This window comes from Lynx rufus, unplaced genomic scaffold (genome assembly GCF_022079265.1).
Source record: "Lynx rufus isolate CCGP_SWC_20201006 ecotype Redwood Valley unplaced genomic scaffold, mLynRuf1.p SCAF_3, whole genome shotgun sequence".
Lineage (NCBI taxonomy): Eukaryota > Metazoa > Chordata > Mammalia > Carnivora > Felidae > Lynx > Lynx rufus.
This window is the reverse complement of record NW_025814845.1, coordinates 119485437-119509789: the sequence shown is the minus strand read 5'-3', so window position 1 is coordinate 119509789 and position 24353 is coordinate 119485437. Positions and strand designations below refer to the sequence as shown.

The 24353-nt window shown below is 37.9% G+C and overlaps 1 protein-coding gene across 2 annotated transcripts in view; it reads right to left on the bottom strand.

Moving 5' to 3' along the window:
• Positions 1-24353, bottom strand: part of GAB1 (GRB2 associated binding protein 1) — a 124146-nt gene that overhangs the window by 23133 nt on the left and 76660 nt on the right. For both annotated transcript variants that reach the window (XM_047091750.1, XM_047091751.1), the window contains exons 2-6: positions 18913-19207; positions 7222-7447; positions 2612-3213; positions 1307-1392; positions 824-1127 (exon numbers count right to left, since the gene is read on the bottom strand). In XM_047091750.1, coding sequence (XP_046947706.1) covers positions 824-1127; positions 1307-1392; positions 2612-3213; positions 7222-7447; positions 18913-19207 — 1513 coding nt within the window. The remainder of the gene's footprint in view (positions 1-823; positions 1128-1306; positions 1393-2611; positions 3214-7221; positions 7448-18912; positions 19208-24353) is intronic.

Below are 24353 nucleotides of genomic sequence, written 5' to 3'. Positions count from 1 at the left end.
CCAAAACCTGGGTATGTATTACCAGTTTGAGAATTTTCTTTTATATTGAGTTCTTAGCAAACCATGCTACCTTAGAATTTTATGTTACTTAGGAGGGCCAGTGTGAAAGAACAGACTAGAAGCATTTATAATAACCCAGCAAAGGCAGAATAATTTTTAAGAAGTTGTCATATGGACTGGAAAAAATTGTGCAAGCAACCTCACTATTCTTAAACAATTTTAGCAAATGCACTAATAATCTCAAATCTGATTTGATATTCTATATTCCGGAGAAGAGGTTACAAAACAGCAGTCAAAGACCAATCTAGCCTATAGAAGTGTTTGGTTTGGTCTGCAATGTTTTTATTTGGTTGTTTTTAAATTAAACTAGCTGATCGAACTCCAAAATCAAAAGATAATACTTATATGTAAGTGCTGAAATTTTTGGCTTCTTTTGATACATCAGATGATTTGCCCATATGGGCCCGTATTATTTTCACAAGTCAACAAAGGATTATAGCCAAGGAGTTAGTTATTCCATTTAGAATGGACAAGTGCATTCCAGTTTCTCCTAATTTTCTCCTGTTGCTTGCCAAACCTTGTGAGTATTTCAGTTTGTAACCTCTGCTCTAGAGACAGGAGGCAGAAATCTCACCTGGGCCATCAACATACAACAATTATTAATCTACAAATAGCAACACCGCACATGAACAGATTGATAACTAAGGTACTATGAAATACTTCAGAATTTCTAGTCCCAATTCCATTTTGGATTTAACGACAGTTAAGTGCAGATCTAAGCTGGCAGTCCCTGGCCCTTTCACTATGCCAAGGCCCTTCTTACCTTTTCTGTCTGGCTTGAGGTTCCTATCCACGGGGGGTGGTTCACAGTCTGCAACAGGAACTGGCCTTCGGGGAGGGGTCTTTGGGCTGGACCGGAAGCCCATATGAGCTGGAGGAGGAACTTGCATTCCAAACGAAGAAAAATCAAATGTTCCCGGAGTCATTGGCACATAATTTGCTTCCTGAATTGGTTCCGTAAAACTGCTGGAATGTTGTCGTGGAGGAGAATTGGGATTCATTGGGACATAATTTTCATCCAGTTCTTCACTTGATACACTTCCCACTGTCAATATATTTTTGATTTTCTAAAACACACATACATTAAACAAAAACTATTATCAAACAGGAAAACACAGTTGTAAGTCACACCTAATCATATGGATCTGAAAGGACTTTTATTTCATGATCTCATTTAGTTTCAGGGCACTAAGTGTGAAGATCCTGACAATGAAACACACTTGATACCAAGGTCAGTTATACTTACAAAGTGGTTATGGAAGCCTTCAAGTGAACTAGATCTGTCACTTGGAAATGTTCGTGGAATATCATAGCAGTCTTGAGAACTAGCATCTAAAATAGAAAACAAACTATAAGCATTTCTTCCCATCTTTGCCATCTCTTAGGATTCTCAGAATGATCTGTTCTCTTTCTTTACACGCATGCATGCAGGTAAGCATGCACATGCGCAGATTTTTAAAAAGATGCTCACAGAACAGTATCTTGAATGGGCACATTAAACCACCAGAAAACAGACACTCACTGATATGCTAACCAGTACCAGCATTTGATTATGGCAATGAATGATTGTCTAAGCCTGGGATGAGATGGGTATTTAATGACGGAGAAAAGAAATACTTCTATTTTCCCATCTTTTGCACCACGCTGGGCCTAACTTATATCTCAGTAACCTATAATTAGATTACAGAGCTACTTCAAGTAGGGAATTAAAAACTGGTATTGAATGGCCAAATAAAGTATCCATATTAGTACTATTCACGATGCATTAAATCTTCATTTTCTTTAGGACAGGTGGATAACTACCACAAAACACAGAAACGTTAGCACATAGTTTATAGGGTATGTGCCTCTTAAACTCTGGCCTTCTATTTTTTAGGACTTTAAGAACCTCAGATTGGAACCCAGACTGAATTTTTCCCCTCTCAAGGTCTGTAATTTTTGGCAGGCTCTAGGAGATGGTATAGGACTCAGTGAAGTGGCTAGGGTAAGGGGAGAGAAGATTCAGAGCTTTAAAAATAAATAAAACCAAACAAACAACTGATTAGGACTGAGTATACTCGTTGGGTACAACGTATAAATTGCTTATCGAGGAAGGAAGGAAACGGAGCCCAACAGATGTGACACGGAAGCAGCTATGATGGCACACAAATACAGGAAAGGGATGACTCGGAGAGGCTTTGTGGCTGGTCCTTTTCCTGCTCCTCTGTCCCATTAGAGTCTACACACCCAGGATACATGGAAAGCAGGAAAGAGGGGTGCACACTTCCTTTGGCAGGAAGGTATTACTAAGGCCATACTTCTTCAGGGATGGAAAACTCCACCTCTTTCTCCCTTCCAGCAGAGCATGCACACAGGCACTCGCTGCATGCACAAACACCCTTCAAAGGATCTACTGAGACTCTGCCATCTTCCTACATGAGTGGGTGACTGCAGAGCTGAGGAAAAAAAGGACTATCATTTACCATCATTCTATGCTGAAAAGAACAAATATTCAGATAAACAGATTTTCTATCGTTAACTTCTAACACAGTAGAAGCCAGTTAGAGCTGACCTTTTCGCAATTTGTTCAAATCCACAGTGGAAATGGTATTACTACGTGATGGTGGCATCCCTGCTGTAGGGATACAGTAACTACTGTCAGTATCTGAGGCCGTGCGTGTGATACTACACGTTTCCACAGGCGATCGGTCATGAGCCGGATGTGGTTTCGGTGGCCGAGGTGGAGGAATATCTGGAATAGTGTCTAGCTTTGACGTCTGTCCCAAAGTTCCTTCTGGAAATGTTCGTGGAATCTGATAAGTATTACCAGGTGTTGGAGGAATGTCATAACTAATAGATACATGCCTCATTTGAGTCTCTACACTTGATGTCCCAGATGGGGTATTAAAAACATAGAGTTCTCCATCTGCCTCGGTACTTGATGGAGACACCTTTGGTAAAACATCGTGGGAGTAACTTCTGGGCAGGTTATAAAGGCTGGAGTCTACAGAAACAGATGCAGCACGAGACGGTGGAGAGTCATACATCATTTGCTGCTGAAAAAAGCCATTCACTCCATGTTTGCTCTGGGAGGAAGCAGGATTTTTATGAGAAGGGACGTTATCATTGCAGTCTGTTTCAGAAGAGGTGGATTTTGCAGAATCAGCATGTGTTCTAAATAAAAATTGTTAATGACAGAAAATAAAACATGGTGAAGACATAAGACTACATTTTAATAAATATATTTATAGTTTAGCAATCAAACTACATGGCTTTTTTCATTAGATTTTTTTGTGTGATCCATAAGATTTAAAGCATGAATGTTCCTTAGTTTTTATGATTATACACCAGACAATAAAACCACCACCACAAAACCACCAAAAGCATTCTCCCTAATTCCTGCCCTGTACGTGCCCACACCCCCAAATCCACCTATTAAATCCATGATCCCTGAAGCACTGGAATTAGAAAGGTACAAAACTCTGAGAAAGGTAAATGATTAAGACATAGACACAAGGAAAATCATTTCCCCTGAAGAGCATGCAGAAACCTCGTGCCAATGCAGTTTATCAAGCTGGTCCATTGCTCTTTAGCCCACCTGTGGCAAATTCGTTGTTCTGCAAGACTATAAGTCTAATGATTTCCTGGTATTGAATAAATTCAATGTGACCTACAAGGAGGTGGCAACTTGAAAGGTTTGTATATCTTCCTTTCTACTAATTTTCTTTAACAAACACTCAGCCAATACTATAAAGACGATCAACATATAACGCACAGAGTTCGCCAACTCCAAAAAATAATTAACCTTGAGAAATCTCATTAGAGTATATTTAATGTTTTGGGTACATTTCCAGTCTTTGCTTTCTGTGGTATCACAAAATTTGGGTAAAAGCCAAAATGAAGCTAATGATACCAGCACATTGCACTTCCTTAACGGTTAACAAGATAGTTAACCTCTTGTGAGTGATGTCTAAAGTCTGGTAGGAACTTGAATTTAATCTTTTAAAATGTAACTTGTGAGAGTTCTTTAAGGTCTGATCTTCCCTGATCTTTTAGTAACACCTAGCACTATGTATCACATGTATTTATTCAAACTCTCCACCGCTGTTGTCACGGAACCCATACTGTAACATCCTCACTTCCATTCTCCCTCGCTGATTACTCCCTTGTTTCACTGACTGGCTCCTTCTCCCGTGTCTCTACCCGGGAACAGCCAACAGAATCCAGTCTTCTGGATTCTGATTCTTGACCACACACACCATTTAAAAACCCTCCTTTCTCATGACTTCACATTCCACTGAATGCTGATGACTCCCATCATCTCACCAAACTCTTGAGTCCCATATTTTCAAACTGTTCAAATATATTTCTATATGGTTACCCCAGTGTTAACCCTGCTTATGCATACCAAGCCAAATTCAACTTACTTCTCAAACTGATTGTCCTTTCTGACTTGCCATGAAAAGAAATGTCTTTATCCAGATTCTCTAGGCTCAAAATGCAATCAGCGTTGACTCACTCTCTTTAATCTCCACCATCCCCCTTCAGGCACTGACTCCTTCTTCCTAACCAAGTAACTATTCCCTGCTCTGTTCCCACTGTCCCCACCCCAAGTTCAGGTCTGGGTCTCTGCTAAGATCCACACCACCGAACCCTCCTAAGAAGTCTCAGTGGACCTCCTTCCTCCAGTTTCTCCCTCTTCCAGTGAACTCAAGGGACCATACTGTGAGGCTGCTATAAGGTCAGTATTTTCGGAACATGGTTTTCATATCACTCATCTATTTGGAGAAAATACTGTTAAAGGTCCCAGCAGGCTGGGGGAACTACAAAAAAAGCCCACAAGCAACTCCACTTACCATCCCTGGCTATACCATCCCTGGCTCCACCTGACATGCCCTATCTTATGCCCTACTGTCCCCCAGTGGAACCCTCTACTCTGGGCAGGCTTTCCTCTCATTTGCTTCCTCTGGCCCCTCACTCTCACCTCGCCTTTCTCTCAAATGCTTTTTATGCAGATTGCTAATGACAGGGTCCTTTTCTCTCACCAACAAGTATAGTTCAAATCCTACACCTCCTTGGAAACGTTTCACCTTCCATTTTAAGAACACTTGCACTGTCCCTTCTAGGAATTTCTAATGCATCTACACATATTCTAAATTTGCACTTCATTTAATTCAAACATGTGGGTTAAGAGAAGCTAGAAGCACAAGTAATAAGTTCCCTGCTCTTGACTAGCTTATGGTTTAGCGAACAATAAACTATATATATCAAACTATTTCCAATTCTGTGATAAAAGGGAGGCATGACCAGGATGCTATGAAAACCCACAGAGGCATTTAGTTCAGGCTGGGAGTTTGGAGGAATGTTTCCTAGAGGAGTAGATGTCTGAGCTGAATCCTGAGTCCTGCCAGATGAACAAGAGTTTGCAAAGCAATTCTCCTGCCTTCACCTGCAGACACTTAAGGTTCGCATGTTTTGACTTCTTCATAAGCTTTGCTTGTAAACTCTGAGGGTGACTGTATCTGAGGCGGCTTATGTAGTTAGTCTGTTCCTTCACAGCACCTACCAAGACAGTGGGCACATAGTGGGTACTTCATAAATATCTGTCAATTAACTGTCACTTCTGCAAAATACATAGATACAAAATCTATCTGAGCAGGGATTCTCAGCATAATTTCTACTATAACAGGAAAGCCGTAACACCAATGAGATCAATGAAAGATACCATATAACAAGAAAACGCACTGAAAACTGTGACTTAGCTATTGGCTTTTAAAAAGTTGATACTGAAAAATAATTGTGAATCTCTATAAAATAAAATCTTAGTTAGTAGCAGAGGTAACAAAGTTGCGAATGTATAATTTTAAATACTCACAGCAAACAAGCAAAATCAAGTTAGAATTTGATATTATTAACTAGTGTTGATTTATAAAAAGATTTTTGTTTGTTTGTTTTTGTTTTTGTTTTTTTGCTCTTACAGGTAAAATCCCATTACAACAAATATCTAGAAACCCATCTTTGGAATGTCTGTATTCCATTATCTCGGGGAATCATTCACAACAACCTAATCTGTGGTTCTTGACAAATTCTATATAAAAATTGTTGAACAAGCACTTTGTACCATCTTAGTCTGGTAACAGTCACTTTCTCCATGAAAACAATCACAACAATTTTTTGTTATAAAATAATGCTTAATATCCAATCACTCCATTTAAAAAGCATCTTTCACATCTACTATGTAATTCCCACTTTTATATTCCTCAAGTGAGGACATAAATATCCCCAACATCACTAGTTGCCACCACACTGCTGATGGCAGACACAGGTTCCCTGGTCTTCATTTTCTGGCTCCAATTCTGTTACCTCTGGCCTTCCAATCAACAGAAAATGACAAGAGTGATCAAATGAAACTACTGCACAGCTTAGAAGAAAAGAAAGAAGCAGGAAGGGAGATGATGGGGAAACCAAGGATTTGGGGAAGGCTTTATGATACCTTTGTGCAAGCACTGAAGTCCACAGATTTGTTTCTACTTAGAGATGTATAAACTCAGAGCTTGAGGTAAGCTCTGCTTCACGGCTAGGTACGATGACTGGAAAGTTTTATGGTTTTTAGCAATATACTTGATTGATTAAATTTCATCAAATTTCACTAAAACCCAATTTATATATTCCCATAGAATTTGCTATATTGGGATTTTACCCGTATAATTAATTTTTCACACAGATCCAAAGCAACCACAACACACTCACTGCAACGGAATCGTTTTGCTTTCAAAATCTTCTAGTAGTAGGTATTCCTCTCCTTCTTCAGAAACAAAAGATGACCCTTGGCTGGTTTACAATCACATAAGAAATGGAGCAAGATCACCATTTATAAATCAGTGCAATCTGTTAAGCAAGTAATACTGTGAGTCTGTAACAAAGACTATGAAACAGGAGACAGATTTCTAAAAGAGCCTTGTAGGTATAAGTGTTCTTTGCCAAAGATAGTAGAGAATGCGTTTCTTCCATAAAACTCCTGAATATCAGAAACCATTAGAAGAATATAACCTGAAATATAGTAAGCCTAAACTATAACCCTAGATAGCTGGGTTTCTGTTAAGCCTTCAAATCAGAATTTAAAAAGTTTCAAGATTCTAAGTGCGCACGCACGCATGCACGCACACACGCACAGGTATTTACCTGGTGGGTTCAGGCTTCTTGCTTTGACAGTTGATTAGCAAGAGGTAGTCTTGAGGATCCTCCTGGATGCCAACAGTTTCCAGGTGTGGTGGAAGATTAATTAGCTGATAGGGAGGAGGTGGAGCAGCGGAGGATGAATCTACCTGGGTGGACGGCGGTGCTGTGTTGACCGCCAAAGGTAAATCGGCTGGCGCCTGGGCAGAGTTGCCAGGGGGCTTCACAAGATCTGCAACACCAAAGTAGAACTGTCATCGTCTATCCCATTTTAAGGGCTGTTTCTTAAATAAAGCTCCTTGAAAGTTTGAAGACAAACTGTTTAAACACACAGGAGCGTGATAAACCATGACAATGTCAGTTAAAACAAATTCTACCTATACAGCAACATTTGTACAAGAAATTATTGGCTCTTGTCAAAGAGATATGAAGAGTAAAGGCTCTTTCTTCCAGAGGCTATAATAAAGCCATGTTAACTTTGCCTTGAACAATCTTTAGTTTTGAGGCTACTGGCAATGAAGATGTTATATAATCGTAGCACCAGAGGTAGATTTTTTTCCATAATAAAAAAACAGTGTTTCCCATGCCAAGCCAACTTTCCAAGGAGGCCCATTTTATTATGTGGCATTTACAGGCACGAGGATCACCTCTTTGCCCCATCTTTATTTTGCTGTTCATTCTTTTCCTTCTACTCCTCAGCAGACTAAGGAGAAATAGTTCAAATTCTGGGATTCATGTTCAGGGAAAGAGATTTTCTTTAATGCTTCTCCTCTCCCCTCAGCTCATAGCCTCATTTACCATTTATTGGGTTTCTGTAATATTTTCAGGCAAAAGGGGTCAGCAAGTGAGGGAGTAATTTATTAAGCACTTAACAATGTTCTGAGAAGATATATGAAGCTAGCTAAATTGTTTACAGTTAAGTAATCTGAAAACAAACTGAAAACCTAGAGATAAAATCCCACGTTAATCACTGACACAACCAAATAAATTTTCAAGAACCCAGAAGAAAAATTCTCTGTTAGTGTGGTTAGGAATACAAGACTAAAAATCCAGAAAAAGGTAAGTACTCATATATGAATAAACAAATTTATTTACTGTCTGTTTATGTTACAACAGAAAAGGCTGGCTTCAAACGGAGATTTTTTTTAAATAACAAAACATTATCTAAAAGACACTAAAAAGTGGTAAAGGATTTAATATGTTCAACCAAACAAAATCAAATGGGAGGTCATATGACCTGTCAAGTCACCAGGAAGGAGCTACATGTCAGCTCTAGCTTCCCTAGACACTACAGGATAAGTCCACATGGTTTTGATAATGTCTTTATGTATTCAACTTTAATATCTGTATATGCACCACAGCAAAATTTATGTAGTTTATATTTTATAACTGTTCTTCCTAAGCACAGAAGCTCATATCATGGGGCGCCTGGGTGGCTCAGTCGGTTAAGCATCCAACTCTTGGTTTCAGCTCAGGTCATGATCTCATGGCTTCGTGGGATCGAGCCCTGAACTGGGCTCTGTGCTGACAGTGTGGAACCTGCTTGGAATTTTCTCTTTCTCTCTCTCTCTCTCTCTCTCTCTCTCTCTCCCCCCCCCTGCCCTCATGCATGCTCTTTCTCAAAATTAATAAACTTTTTAAAAAAGCTCATAATTATAAAGCTTGAATAAACACATTAGTATGGCTAAATATAAGTTTACCTTTATTTATGGGTCCCCAAAACAAACACAAAGGATCAGAACTCCTATGCATCAGTGTGCCCCACAGGTGGTAGATGCTTAAAGTGTTTCATTCACCTAGCAGAAACTCACTAAGCACTTTCTTTCTTTCTCTCTCTTTCTTTTTTTAAATGTTTATTTAAAATAAATAAATAAATAAGTAAATAAATAAATAATAAATGTTTATTTTTGAAGGAGAGAGAGACATAGTGTGAGCAGGGGAGGGGCAGAGAAAGAGAGGGAGATACAGAATCTGAAGCAGGCTCCAGGTTCTGAGCTGTCAGCACAGAGCCGGATGCGGGGCTCAAACTCATGAGCTGTGAGATCATGACCAGAGCCAAAGTTGGACTCAGCTTAACCAACTGAGCCACCCAGGTGCCCCACTAGGCACTTTCTCTACGTCATGCTGGAAGAGATTAAGGCAAGGGGCACTCCCAAATCTTCAAGATCCATTCAACTGCAAGTGCAGTTTGGAATTTGCTCAAGCATTATGTCAGCTCTACTAGGTGCTAATTTAAGTATGAGGACTTCTTTCACTTGGAGAGTTTGGCCTGAGTACATAGAAGTTGAGCTAATTTCTAACATTTTCTCTTTGTTATGCTGCATGCAATGTCAAGTCTTCATACAAGCTCATCTAATAAAATCTAATACTTTATGCCAGGAGTTAATTCCTTCTTATTTATGAAAGGTGAGAAAAGAAAATGGTGAGAACAGAAAAATATTCTTTTGGACATTTATACAACATAATGCCATAATTTCAGTGGGAACTCATAAATACCTCATTATGTCTAATAGATGTTGATTGCCAATAGTGTACATAATGTACTCTGTGAAATGTTTTACTGTTTTGACTCAGTTACAAATATATAAAGATTTAGTTAAGAGGATTTTACATCAGTGATTCAGTAAATCCTTGTGCATTGTTAAACTTAAGAGAATTATGAAAAATATTTACCTGAAATATAAAAATTTTCAGAAAAAATATTTTCTGAAGAGCTTTCAGAAAAACCTATACAACTTCAAGGAAGAAAAGGGGGGGAGGCGAGAGGTCAGAAAGCAGTTACCATATCCTATAGGCTGTATTCACAAATACATTTTACATACTTCTTTTTGTGCCATAGACATGTGGTAAAATCGTATGATCCCATTCAATTTTTAGTTCTGACCAAAACAAAATGAAACTCAACACTGGAAACACATCACTAAATAAAACAGTCTGAAACCTAATTCTCCACTGTAACTCCTAAAGTAAGTTTTTCAGGTGGATGTTTTTAGAGATACATTTTCCTTTAATATTTTTTCTAAACTTGATAGCTACACACTAAATGAACACAGTGATTCATCTTCAGTGTGGGAAAAGAATCACCCGGCCAGGCAATCCTTTTATCTGACCCTGTTTTATTAACACAATGGGATCATCTCATTTTTAACCTTCCATTTCTTCTACCTGTGAATGACTAAAGTTTTTTATCCTCTTTAGAGATGCAAGATCCTCTCAATTTCTGGAAGAAAAAAAAAAAGACTGGGATTCAAAGGTTCCTTTTTAAAAAATATATAGCATCTTGTTCACAATATGGGAAAGCTTGCATCTACTTCTAAGAGGCAAGAACTGGAGAGCATTTCCACTATGTTCACTAGCAAGCTCATGAAAGAAAAGACCTTTAAACAGCCATGAAAAGCAAGCCCAACCATTCCAAACAAGATGGCATATGAAGACTTAAAAAGGAAAGGGAACCGGGGCACCTGGGTGGTTCAGTCGGTTAAGAGTCTGACTTCGGCTCAGGTCATGATCTTGCGTTCGTGGGTTCGAGCCCCGGGGCAGGCTCTGTGCTGACAGCTCAGAGCCTGGAGCCTGCTTCGGATTCTGTGTCTCCCTCTCTCTCTGCCCCTCCACTGCTCGTGCTCTGTCTCTCAAAAAAATTAAATAAAACATTAAAAATTTTTTTTAAAAAAAGGAGAGGGAACACTGCTCTGCCACTTTGGCTCAGATAATGCACTATCTTCAAAGTTTTAGTCTTTGGGGCTGTTTTACTCATATTAATTTGACTATATACTCAGCTCTGCATATTTTAATGCAAGCACTGCAGTGTGTCTAAGTACTCTCATTTCTGGTCAAAGTTAACCAATTGGTCTGAAAAACTTCTGTTCCACTTTATAAAGACACATGATTTACCCCATTCTGCCCGACAAGTAGTTGAGCAGATCCCGTTTGTTGTTTTCTGCCTCACCTGGGTCTCTAACTTACTGCTCTTTCTAAGTAATGCTGGTATCAAGTTTCTGAGAACCAAATATCAGCTTAGGGTTTGCTTATGTGTGTAAAATCATTTCCTGTGTCTTAATTAAAAAAAACATAGAGTATATTAGCATTCGTTAAAGGCCTAATAAGCTGCTGGAGCAAATTCTTAACTAAATTTTACTTAGAAAGGTAACAAGTACTGGTAAGGTAAGCTTCAACCAGCTTTTGGTGAAGAGAAGTATATTATTATGTGAAGAGAACTACAAATAATAAATTGGTCCACATGACCCTGGCTTAATGCACAGTTTTATCCTGGTTGGAACCATAATGCCCTGGTGTTGCTGTCCCTCATAGAAGTCGGGTGCCTACGTAATGCCTCTAAACAGTCAAAATAATATATACAGATATATTTTTTCTTTTAAATAATTTTTTTTTAATTTGAGAGAGAGAGAGAGAGAGAGAGAGAGAGCGTGTGAGTCGGGGAGAGGGACAGAAGGAGAGGGACAATCTTAAGCAGGCTCCACACTCAGCAAGGAGCCCAATATGGGGCTGGGTCCCATGACCCTGGGATCATGACCTGAGATAAAATCAAGAGTCCGATGCTCAACCAACTGAGCCACCCAGGTACCCCATATATACATGCATACATACGTACATATATATATATATATATAAAGGCACAAGAGCTCAAGCCCAGGGAAGCAATTCTACTCTTTCTCATTGATAAGGAGAATATTTCAAAGTTAATATGACAGGTCCTCTGATTTTGTAACTACTGCCATACTGTATTTAGCATGTGGTAATAAAACTGCAGTGTTGCTCATGTCCTTGTCAGGAGACTAGATGAGATCCTTTTCTCTCAAGCTGGGCTACATTTGCTGATAGGATACTTTTTGGTTTCTACAGCAAAAATTTTACCTTTATGTTCACAAACAGGTCAACAGGCAAATAGGTCAAGGTTACTCTGTTTCTATTAATTACTAATTTACCTGGTCTGTTGTAGAATTTTTTTTTTTTTTGTCAAGAGATGCACTTTGATTGATCTATGCCTAATAAACTTAACAAATAAAGAGTCTATGGACAAAGATTATGCGTCAATTAATATCAATCCTAAAGTAACTGTTTTCTCATTTCAGAACACATCATTTTTTATAGAAGAACATTTTGTAAAGGTAAATCTAACAAATGTATACAAATGAGAAACATCAGTAGTTGCAATTTTTAGTGAAGCAACCTGCAATTTCAATTTATTTATTCAAAAACTGAAGACCTTTAATCATAGTCCAATCTATTTAATGTGTTTCAAATAGAATTTTTTTTATTTTGATGATCTCCTTAATAGGTTGTGCAAACATTCTTGGAAACTTTTTAAATAAACCCCTAGGAAGTGCTGAAAATGTCTTAATTCTTAATCCAGAGGCATCCTGTCATCAGAATCATTGCGGGGATTTTAAAGATCTAGGTGCTGGAGCCCCATCCCAGGAGACTCAATGAATCAAGATCTCAAGAGCAGTAACTTGAAAATGTGTAAGAAAACAAAACAAAAACAGAATAAACTCTAGTTAAACTGGTCCTCAGGGAAATGCAAATTAAAACCACAATGAGGGGCACCTGAGTGGCTCAGTGGGTTAAGCAGCCACGTCTTGATTTCCACTCAGGTCATGATCTCAGGGTCGTGAGATCCAGTCCCCTGTTGGGCTCTGTGCACAGCGTGGAGCCCACTTAAGATTCTGTCTCTCTCCCTCTCTCTCTCAAAAATAAAAATAAATAATAAAACTACAATGAGACACCAGTACACATTCATGAGGATGGCTAAAATTAATGACTGACAAGACCAAATGTTGACGAGAATGTAGATAACTGGCAGTCTCCTACACTGCTGGTAGGAAAGCAACCAGTACATATCCTATGATGTAGCAATTCCATCCATCGCTATTTACCCATAAGAACTAAGGGTTTATGTCCATCAAAAGATATATATAACAACGCTCACAATAGCTTTATTTGTATCAAAATAGAAATAACCCAAATGTCTATCAACATTCAAACAGATCCATAATTTGTGATATACTCATAAAATGGAATGCTACACAAGATGAAGAACTCCCACTACATGCTACATGGATGAATCTCACAGACTTCTTTTGGAAAAAAGAAGCCAGATTCAATGGTTTTGCTCATATAAAGTTCAGATACAGGCAATACTAATCTATGGTTATAGAATCAAAATCAAAAAAATTTTTTCTGGGTTTGTACTGGAAAGAAGGATGAAAAAACCTTCTGGGGGCTGGACATATTCTCTTTTTTTAACTCTGAGTGGCAGTTACACAGATTTATGTTTCTATATATAGATATAGATGGATGTATACAACTATATTGTACTGTATACTTAAGATCTGTACCTTCGACAGTAATGTGTCATACCTGAATAAAAAGTAAATAAAAATAAATCTAGCAGTTCTCTAAGAAGAACTGCTTTTACAGGAAAAGGGAGCATATGTATATTCTTACATTAGTTTACCTACTTTTCTAAAGGGAAGAATATCAAACAGTGACTATTTTTAAGCCACTATTATCTGGGCACTTTAAGAAAAGCAACTCAACTGATTGATAAGAGGCAACTTTCTAATCTTGCACCCTGAAATTAGACCAGGAGCCTTTGCGCCAAGTTAGTTAGCTGTTTAGAGCCCTTAGGCTGTGTTTCCTGGCACTTGTTAAGCAGATTTAACAGCTTCCACCTTGGTGTAGAAACAAAAATAAATCTGCACATTTCCAAGAAAAACAAAAGAAATTAGTCTCTACCCTCAAATCTGCTAAATAAAAGCATTCATAGGAACCGCACACAGTTCAATGAGCTACAATTTAAAAACAGATTCAGCTTGCCAGAATTCTGAGTATTCAATAATAGCAGTGGTCACCTGGGGCAGCGGAAATAACATGGTAACGATATTTTGAGAGGTTCCTGGAATCAAAACACAGGTCAGATTTTTCCCCTTTCCTTTTGTTTTCAGCAAAAAGTAGTTATTCTCATAGGGACTGGGGATAGTTATTTTCTCAAACTGTAATACCCAAGCATAGGATATTTCTTCCCACATCTTGCCTGACACAAGTATAGGGAAAAATGATTTCGTGTCATTAGTTTTAAGCCAAGAGTAAGAGCATACTCAACTTTGAAATGGGAAGAGCACAGGGCTCAGGGGACAGATTCTAGGTAAAAACAAAAACACCTATTATTTAGTGATTGGTGGGGAGATCTATTTAGAAGCAAGAGAATATAAAGTAGGTGGTAAAGCAAATGGAAGAACAAAGACATTCTGATATTTACTTTGTCATATTAAATTGTATGACTGTGATCACAAAAGATAATAGCAGTTCTTTGCTGTTTGAATCTTTAAATGTGTAGATTTTTGTTAAGGCATCTAGCAAAGTCAGCTACTACCAATGAATAAAATGTAGTGGTTAACTTTGAAGCGTTTTTGCAGTTTTGCTACTATGCATGAAAAATCAAAATTATAGAAAAAAATTTTTTTGTGGCTCCTAGATACTACACAATGAAGGACTAGTCATCTTTCACTGATATATGACCTACTAATTTATTTACAAGTTCATAATTTATGAGACACTCAAGTCTTCAACATCATAGTAAGACATTTCTAATTGTGGCTATTTGGGAGAAAGCCAGGATGAACTTGCAAAAAATTCTATACTGTAGAACTTAAAAAAACAAATGTAGTTGCATTTAGATATAGCTCATGAACTACACTTAGAAAGCACTGGCAAATTGAAGTCCTTAGCGGCCTGTTATGTGAACAAATAAAAGTGAGTTATGATTAGTACGGCTGTTTGTGGTAACCAACTCATTATATACATCAAATTTGATTAACAATACTGGAAATTTTCTCACAACCTCCCCTTTTATTGATATTGTGAAGATAAAACATTCACAAATTAAGAGTTTCATTCAAGACAAATGTATTTAAAAAAATTTTTTTTTAATGTTTATTTTTGAGAGAGAGACAGACAGACAGAGAGAGACAGAGCATGAGCAGGGGATGGGTCAGAGAGAGAGGGAGACACAGAATCCGAAGCATGCTCCAGGCTCTGAGCTGTCACCACACAGCCCGACATGGGACTCGAACTCACAAACCACAAGATCATGACCTGAGCCAAAGTTGGACGCTTAACCGACTGAGCCACCCAGGCGCCCCTAGACAAATGCATTTCTAATCTATTTTAAAAGGATTTGGGAGTTTGCGCCCCTCCCTATATTGGTAAATTCATGAAGCAAAAAACAGACATTGTGACTGATTATGACTACAAATACAACGAAAATGTTTCACTAAGTATAAAATAAAGTTCTCGGTACATTATCAGCTATAGTACAGAGACATTTAAAACTACCTATGCTTTTCCTGACCTTCTTAAAACTAAATTAACTGCTATCTATGCTTATTTATTTTTTCTTTAACTGGACACTTATCTAACAATATTATAATTCCTAGATTATTTTCCTGTCTCTGTTAGACTGACTATAAGCTCTATGAGGGCAAGAGCTGTATTAACACAGTCTCATAGCTTCACACTTTGATATATGTATATAATCGCACTTTAATAATCATATTAAATTATATATATTATATATATAATTATTAAATATATTAAATTATATATATTATATATATTTTTTCCACACACATCATGTATCTTGCACTCATCAACTGTAATGAATTATTATTCTGAGTATGAATCCTTCCCCACTAGACGCTCAGTTCCACATCTGTAATGTTTGCCATTTGTCCCCCTAACTAGTCACCTAATAATATATAGGTTGAATGAATATCCAAAGCCTAGTAGAGTGCTGGCAAATTCAGTAATTTGGTAAATTAATGAATCAATTTCCAAAACAGATAAAATCTTCCTTCTTCCCAGAGATGACTGGGTGTTCATCAAACTTCCAGATGATGAAATGAGAGTCATTCTAAGGTGGACAAATGGACCAGACTCCACGCCTTGAAACTCACAAAGTTAATCTCAGATACTTGTGCATTTGAAATTCTTATTTTGGGGGTTCTCAACTCTACCCACCCCTGAAAGGGCTTCCAAAAATTAGACATATTCCTTGACTGAAGAATGTATCTCCTCTTGGAGGGTATCTCATTTCCTTTGGTAATATATTTAGGAGAATTATACAGAAAACAAAAAGAGACGGAAGAATCCCTACTACTTAGTCTTTCAGATTAACTAAATCTATACAGGCAACCGATGAAGACAGAAGTCTACTTTTATGTCCCTAAAAACAAAATCTAAACTGAAAAGAAAGTCATCACCCAAAAGCGTATACAAGGACTTAAACTATTTTAACTGAAAATCCATCACATAATGAAATTAATGTGGTATCTTAATCCAAAAATTATCATTACTGCATGGTCATTAAACAGCCATTAGAGAGCCATCTTATTTGTGACTTTAACTTTAAAATCCTCTACTGCACTCAAATATAGACCTTATATGCAAGAATGGAAAGGAGTTTAACTGGAGTTAGGAGTCATACCTCCATACGCACTTAAATGTGAACATACTTATTAGTAATTTCACAAAAACCACTAAAGCTTAATTCCACAGGTGAAACAATTTCTTGAGGCTTTTAATCACTAGAACTCTGCTGAAAAGCTCTAGTTCATCAGCCACCTCCTGTCTAAACTGGATGCCTCCTTGCCTGTTTCAGTGCTGCTCCCTCTCAGGATTCTGGATTCTCTCACCAAGGGGTTTCCCCACCCCACTGGGCCAATCCCAGCCCTGGAAGGCTCCTCCTTGTGGGCTGCTGACTGGCCAGAGAGGAAGCAGCATGCTGACCTGAGCTAATTAGAGATGACTGCTGTTTCACTTCAATTCAAAACTTGATGTTGATTGTTGATGCAATTTTTCCAGCCCTCACTGAAACTCCAACACTCCTAAATATAGATATTTGGAAATGCACACTGTAAATGGCAGTATAACCATGAAGATGCTAAGTTCAAAGACCTGAGGGCGCCTTTCTTTCTGATTTTTGGGTTTACAGACCTAAATTTGTGTTGGGGTCCCCTAGATATGTGTTTGTTAAGAGAAGTAGAGAAGTGGACGGGGAATAAGTGGTCAAGACAGCTATATAAGCACCTGAAGAGGAATTCTGCTTGTAAAAATCTTTAAAAAATTTTTTTATTAATGTTTATTTATTTTTGAGAGGGAGAGGGGAACAGGGTGAGCAGGGGAAGGGCAGAGAGAGAGGGAGACAGAGAATCTTAAGCAGGCTCCAGGCTGTGAGCTATCAGCACAGAGCCCTAGCAGGGCTCAAACTCACAAACCGTGAGATCATGACCTGAGCCGAAGTTTGACGCTTAACTGACTGAGCCACCCTGGTGCCCCTACGTGTAAAATTCTTTATGAGACCTTTGCTCAATCATTCAGTTCTTCCCAGGACAGATACTCCAGAACTCAGTGCCTCAACCAACTCTCTTTCCTCTCCTCCCACCCCCACTTTTATCATTCACAGCCCCCTGCTCTAGTCACATATGATTCTGTTCCACCTCAGGGTCCTTGCTCTCCCTTGCCCCTAAGCCTAGAGGGTTCTACATCCCTTTTTTCATTTATGTAGAAATACTACTTCCTGGGGCGCCTGGGTGGCTCAGTCAGTTAAGTGTCTGACTTCGGCTCAGGTCATGATCTTGAGGTCCATGAGTTTGAGCCCCGCGTCGGGCTCTGTGCTGACAGCTCAGAGCCTGGAGCCTGTTTCAGATTCTGTGTCTCCCACTCTCTCTGACCCTCCCCCGTTCATGCTCTGTCTCTCTCTGTCTCAAAAATAAATAAACGTTAAAAAAAAAAAAAGAAATACTACTTCCTTCAAAAACCTACAATTTGCCTGAGAAGCTTGTCTTCACTACCTGTTATCCAAACCTTGAGCCTCTTCTTCCTCCATGCTGTTTTTAGGATCTTTGTGTTAAATAAACTCATTTGTTACTTTTTTTATCATGTTTTGTAACTGACTGTCACTTGCTTTTCATAGGTATTGATAATCCTCTTGACTATTTCATAACTTCATAATCCAATATGGTCTTCTAAATTTTTTTTAATATTTATTTTTTGAGAGACAGAGAGAGAGAGAGAGAGAGAGAGAGAGAGAGAAAGAGGAAAAGCAGGGGGTGAGGGCAGAGAAAGAGGGAGACACAGAATCTGAAGCAGGCTCCAGACTCTAAGCTGCCAGCACAGAGCCCAACGTGAGGCTTGAAACAATGAACAGTGAGATCATGATCTGTGCTGAAGTCAGATGCTTAACTGACTGAGCCACCCAAGTGCCCCATAATCCAACATAGTTTTTAAAATAACATCAAAATAATTGAGTCACATAAAAATGCTGTTTTCAAAATAGGTGAAAAATAGTCAAGTATCAGCAGTGCTATAAAGTTCAACTTAGTATTTATATAGAAACTCAGGAAATGCTCTCAAATAAGTATGTCTTCTTGTCACCTTCTTCTTCAAGACATTTATTTAGATACTGCCCCACATGGTTAAGTCTCTCTTTCTAAAACCTATGAAAAGCTTCTCCCCAAAATGATTAGAGGGTTATTAGTGCTTTTTCCAAATGGTGTTAGCCATTATAAAAAAGAAAATATTATACTGAGTAACTGAAATAACAAAGACTTTTATAATAGTTCTAAAAATGCAGCAATAAAGGAGAACTCAGGTTGAATAATAAAATCTTGAGCTTACCTTCCTCCGTAGGATTAAACCCACAGATGTCACAAATGCAACGAACCCACTTATTCATCTCTTCCTCACTGTCTGCTACCAAGTAGAAAATTCGGTCAATGGTGTTGATATCAAAAATGTAGCTGTTTTCAAACTCTTTTTTGTTAAATGTCAATCCAGCATCAACTTGCTGACATAAATTTAAATCAATAATACGGATGGGCTTCTTGGCATGATCATTTTTGTAATACTCCAGGACATCTGGATCTCCAGTTAAGCGACCACTGCGTAATACAAACCATCTCCTCTTCCATGCCTAGGGATGAAACAAAAATATCCATCTAGTATTAATTTGAGAGAGATTTTTCAAGAAGATGCACATTTATCAATGCACATTTCACAAATGAATTGTTGAAAGTCACATACATGTTTTCTTTGTTTCCAGGGAATAATCTACCACTCTTTACTGATGCCTCAACTTAAAAATGTGTCTATATATACATATTTATTATTTTCTATTAGATCTAATAGCATATTAGAAGATATTGATCTATATTAGATGGTATTACATAATGTAACATCAGGTCAATAAACTAAGGAAGACTGAGTTTTTACTAAATATAAAAAAACAGTGGTTTCAACAAATGGTGCTGGGAAAACTGGATATCCACATGCAAAAGAAGTTGGACTCTACATCATACAAAAATTAACTCAAAATGGATCATCCAAGACCTACACATAGGAGCTAAAATTAGAAAACTCTTAGAAGAAAACACAGGGGAAAGCTTCATAACATTAGATTAGGCAATTGACAGGACATTAAGAACGCAGAAGAAACACAAAAGAAAAAAAATAGGTAAACTGGATTACATCAAAATTTAAAATGTACACATTGAAGGACTCAATCAATAGAGTGAAAAGTCAGCTCACAGAATGAGAGAAAGTATCTGCAAATAATTTGTCTCATAAAAGATTAACGTCTAGAATATATAAAGAATTCCTACAACTCAGTAACAACAAAATAACCTAGTTTAAAAATGGGCAAAGGACTTAAACAGAATCTCCAAAGAAGATATACAAATGGCCAATAAGCACATGAAAAAATGCTCAACATCCTATCATCAGAGAAATGCAAATCAAAACCACAATGTGATACAATTTCATACACATTAAAATGTCTTTTATAAAAACCACAGAAAATAACAAGTGCTGGCCAGGATGGCAGAAATTAGAACCAGTATGGAAAACGGTATGGCAGTTCCACAAAAGATTCCAGTTGTAAATATCCAAAAGAATTGAAAACAAGGTCTCAAACAGGTATTTGCACCCCATGTTTATAGTAGCATTACTCACAACAGTCAAAAGGTAGGCACAACCCAAGTGTCCATTGATGAATGAAGAAATGAACAAAATGTGGAATATACAAAGAACACTGTTCAGTCTTAAAAGGGAAGAAAAATCTGACACACGCTATAACATGGATGAATCTTGAGATGTTATGCTAAGTGAAAAAAGCCAGTCACAAAAGGATAAAGTATATGACTCCACTTATACGAGGACTTACAATAATCAAAATCTAGAGACCAAATGCAGATGCAGAATGGTGGTTGCCAGCAGTTGGAAGATGGGGATAATAGTGTTTAGTGGGCAGCGTTTCAGTATGGGATAATAAAGAAATTCTGGAGATAGATACTGGTGACGGTTGCACAACAAAGTGAATGTACTTCATGCCACTGAAGCTGAACACTTAAAAATGGTTAAAATGGTAAACTTTATGTTAGGTACAGCTTACTACATTAAAAAAAAGGCAAGGTTTTTCATGCCTTACTATCAAGCCATCAGTACATAAAGGGCGGGGGGCACCTGGGTGGCTCAGTCGGTTAAGTGTCTGACTTCAGCTTAGGTCATAATCTCACAGTTCGTGGGTTCGAGCCTTGCGTCCAGCTCTGGGCTGACAGCCCTCTCTCTCTCCCTCTGCCCCTCCCCCACTCATGCTCTGTCTCTCAAAAATAAATAAATGTTAAAAAAAAAAAGAATACATAAAAGTACTTCTTCAAAAGACTCCTTTGTATTTTAAGCTTCTCACTCACTTCTGTGTGAGGGGAATGGAGAAAAAAGAGTTTAAAAGCTTTCCTCGTTTCTCACCTGAAAAGCAAGCAAAGAAATGGGCTGTGTCTTTCTTCCGGTGAGTCTATTTTCAAAGACCACATGGATAAGATCTGTATTCTTATGGGTTGCAATTTTCCTCCTCCTTTCTCTTTCTCTTTTCCCTTTTCTTCCCAACAAACATATACTAGCAATCTAGATCTATACTCACCATGTACTTCCTCCACAAATTTTGGTCAATTACGGGTTTCATACTATGCCTCAACAGGCCTAAAATTCTTTTACTATTACTCTCTAAAATCTCGTTGATTAAATAATAAAAACAGAACTGAATGACTGAAACAGTGCTTCAGCAGTCTTTAAATCCAACAACTCTGCCCAGAAACAATATTAAGTCTTACTCCTCCTTGAATGTTTTTTTTTCTCTTAAAAAGATTTTTTTAATGTTTATTTATTTTTGAGAGACAGAAAGAGACAGAGCATGAGCAGGGGAGGGGCAGAGAGAGAGAGAGACACGCAGAATCTGAAGCAGGCTCCAGGCTCTAAGCTGTCAACACAGAGCTCGAAGTGGGGCTCGAACCCATGAACTGTGAATTCATGACCTGAGCCAAAGTCAGCCACTTAACCGACTGAGCCACCCAGACACCCCGAACGCCTTCTTAAAACCTGGACAACTGTACTTATAACTGAATTAGCTTGGGCGATAACTTTAGGTTTAACATTTTAATAGACTCTAAACTGTATCCATTCAAGGAAATGTAGCTACATTAAAAGGTAAATCAGTGAGCTAACCAGTCAATAAGTTATCTATTCTATTGTAAATACCTGTGGGGAGAACTACAAGTAGGTAATTCATGATCGCTACTCTTAAGGAGTTGACTAATCATGAAGCAAATATTTACAATACATGAAAATATTTCATAATACAGCAAACCTGTCAACGTACCTGCAGAACTATTGCTAAATGGAGAGGCATTCCTTCATGGAAAAACTGGATGCAATCCTTCAATAAGATTTAGTAGAAATATCACAAAAGCCTGAAAATATTACGTAGTTCTTTAATGTCAACAAGGTTTTAAATTAACTTCTCAGTCCAACTATAACTCCAAGCAAAGAGGAACTAGTCGTGTCCAGAAAGAGACGGCAGTGGGAAGTTCTTCTAGATGCTTTAGAGAACACTGAAAAATCCTAACATGTTAAATTCACATGACTTTAGCACTGGTTTCTGGATTACAAAAATCCATTTAGTTAGTAAGTAAGACATTTATTTACTTCAAAATAAATAAATATCATCTCTTAGTAAAGTTATGCGATACCTCTCTATCAAGCGGTAAGCCTGAAAAAGTAATAGAGAAGAAAAGAGAGACGAAATATAGTATTATGTCACTTCTTTAGGGCCATCAAGGAATCATATCTTTTAGTAAGTGATCTCTCCAGATAGTAAAGATTCTGTCTTTAAATGCAGAAATGACTTTTTAAAACTTTAATGTCTCTTGTCGAAATCTTTCTACAATGCCTCACTACATAATTCATTGAACACAATCCACCCATTCCCCAATGACTCAGACGAAGTATTATAGGCATCAATCTCTATACTGCACTTTCAGGGAAGCTCTGAGAGGCTGCTCAACTATTTGCCGCTATACTAAATAGTGCCCTACTGCTGTGCCTGCGTAGTTGATCTATAATCTTTTTAATATAGTTAGCCTTGTCAGTTGTCACTTCTCTCTTCTAATAATACAGTTAATAGGATGCCAAACTGCTTCCTGCCTCAAGAGACTTTGCGCATGCCATTTCCTGAGTCTAGTATGTTCTCTTGCCAGGCGGACTCCGACCTTTGGGTCTTCCCTTCCCAGCGACCCCCAATTTAAGTAGAGCACAGTTTTAGGGACCTTATTACCCATGTAATAAGGTACCTTACTACCTAAAGGATTATTATCATTTTGCAATTTAAATTTTCTTTGTATTTATTTATTTAGTATCTAACTCCCTAGGCAGACTGTAAAATCCACAAAGATAGTGACTTGTCATTACATATTCCATGCATAACACAGCACCTGGTACCTAGAAATACTTGTACGATAAGGAGAATTTCCCCTAAGACTCTGAAGTTGTAAAATTTTGCGAATATTAGATTAGATATAAGGGCCACGTTGAACAGAAAGCGTGCTTTCAAAAACTCTTCCACTTGAGAAAAAGACCTGGATACTGAACATACACATAATAACATAAACATAACTAAGACAGCTTTACCAAAACACATGCACAAAACACCTTGGAAAAAATGACAAAAAGAAAGGAAAAGAATGTGTCCTTCTGCTACAGCTTATGGGTCACTCTTTGTCTTCTGGTTAACTGTGGCTCCCCAGCCATTTCTTTGCTTCTCTGTTGAAATGATATTGTTAAAATGTAAAAGGCCCTTGGAAACTAAAATAAATAGGCAAGACATGAGTAGCACTGGGGAACAGGAGTAGAATCAGGGAGTACTAGCTAGGCTGTACTGGCGATTACAGAGGATAAGAGATGAACCCTTACAGCAGGAAATTACAGCATTAAAACACAGAATTTAGCCAACAGCACCTGCCACTTATTTATTTATTTTTAACATGGTCCAAATGTGAATGTTTGTCTCAGTCACAAAATGAGTCACTCTTATTGAATCTGGCACAGATTAAACTGGAAAACAAAAGCAATTACATAAACTACACACTTTAATAAGGCAGATACAAAGGTTCTCTGGATTATGGTACAAAGCACAATTTAGCCACAGAATAAAGCTTGATGCTCGACAAGAGAACTGACATCAGCGCCCTTGCTAATCACAGCACAAAAGCTTCTCTATGTTTTGTCAGAGCACAAAATGGGCCCACATAAATCAGTCTTTGTTATCTGAAAATATCTGGGATTCTTAAAGTTTGCCCTATTTTTATCCTCGCTGCCTTGGTAGCCCCAGAGAAAGCTGTACATTGCCTCACCAATCCTGCAGCAGTAGCAGACAAAAGAGGACAAGTTTTCTAGAAACCTTCAAAAAAAAAAAAAATTACTCAAAGCAATTTTCAACAAAATTCATGTGGAAAATCATTTTCACTACTGGCATTCCATTACAAGCAGGTCTACTTAAGAGGAACTATGCAAAAATCTACTTTGTTGTCTTTCCTTACGTTGCAATAATCATTTCAAGTTGAATAAATGATGCAGTAATAAGACTTCATCAGCAGGTCTGTGTTTTAAAGTAGCTTAAAAGCACCCTACTCTGGTCCCCGGGTCTTGTCTCAGGGTTTTAAGAATAACTTTGGCTACTACATTAACATCAAAAGAGAAGAGCCTGTACAGTCCATGGATGCCAATGGAAATCT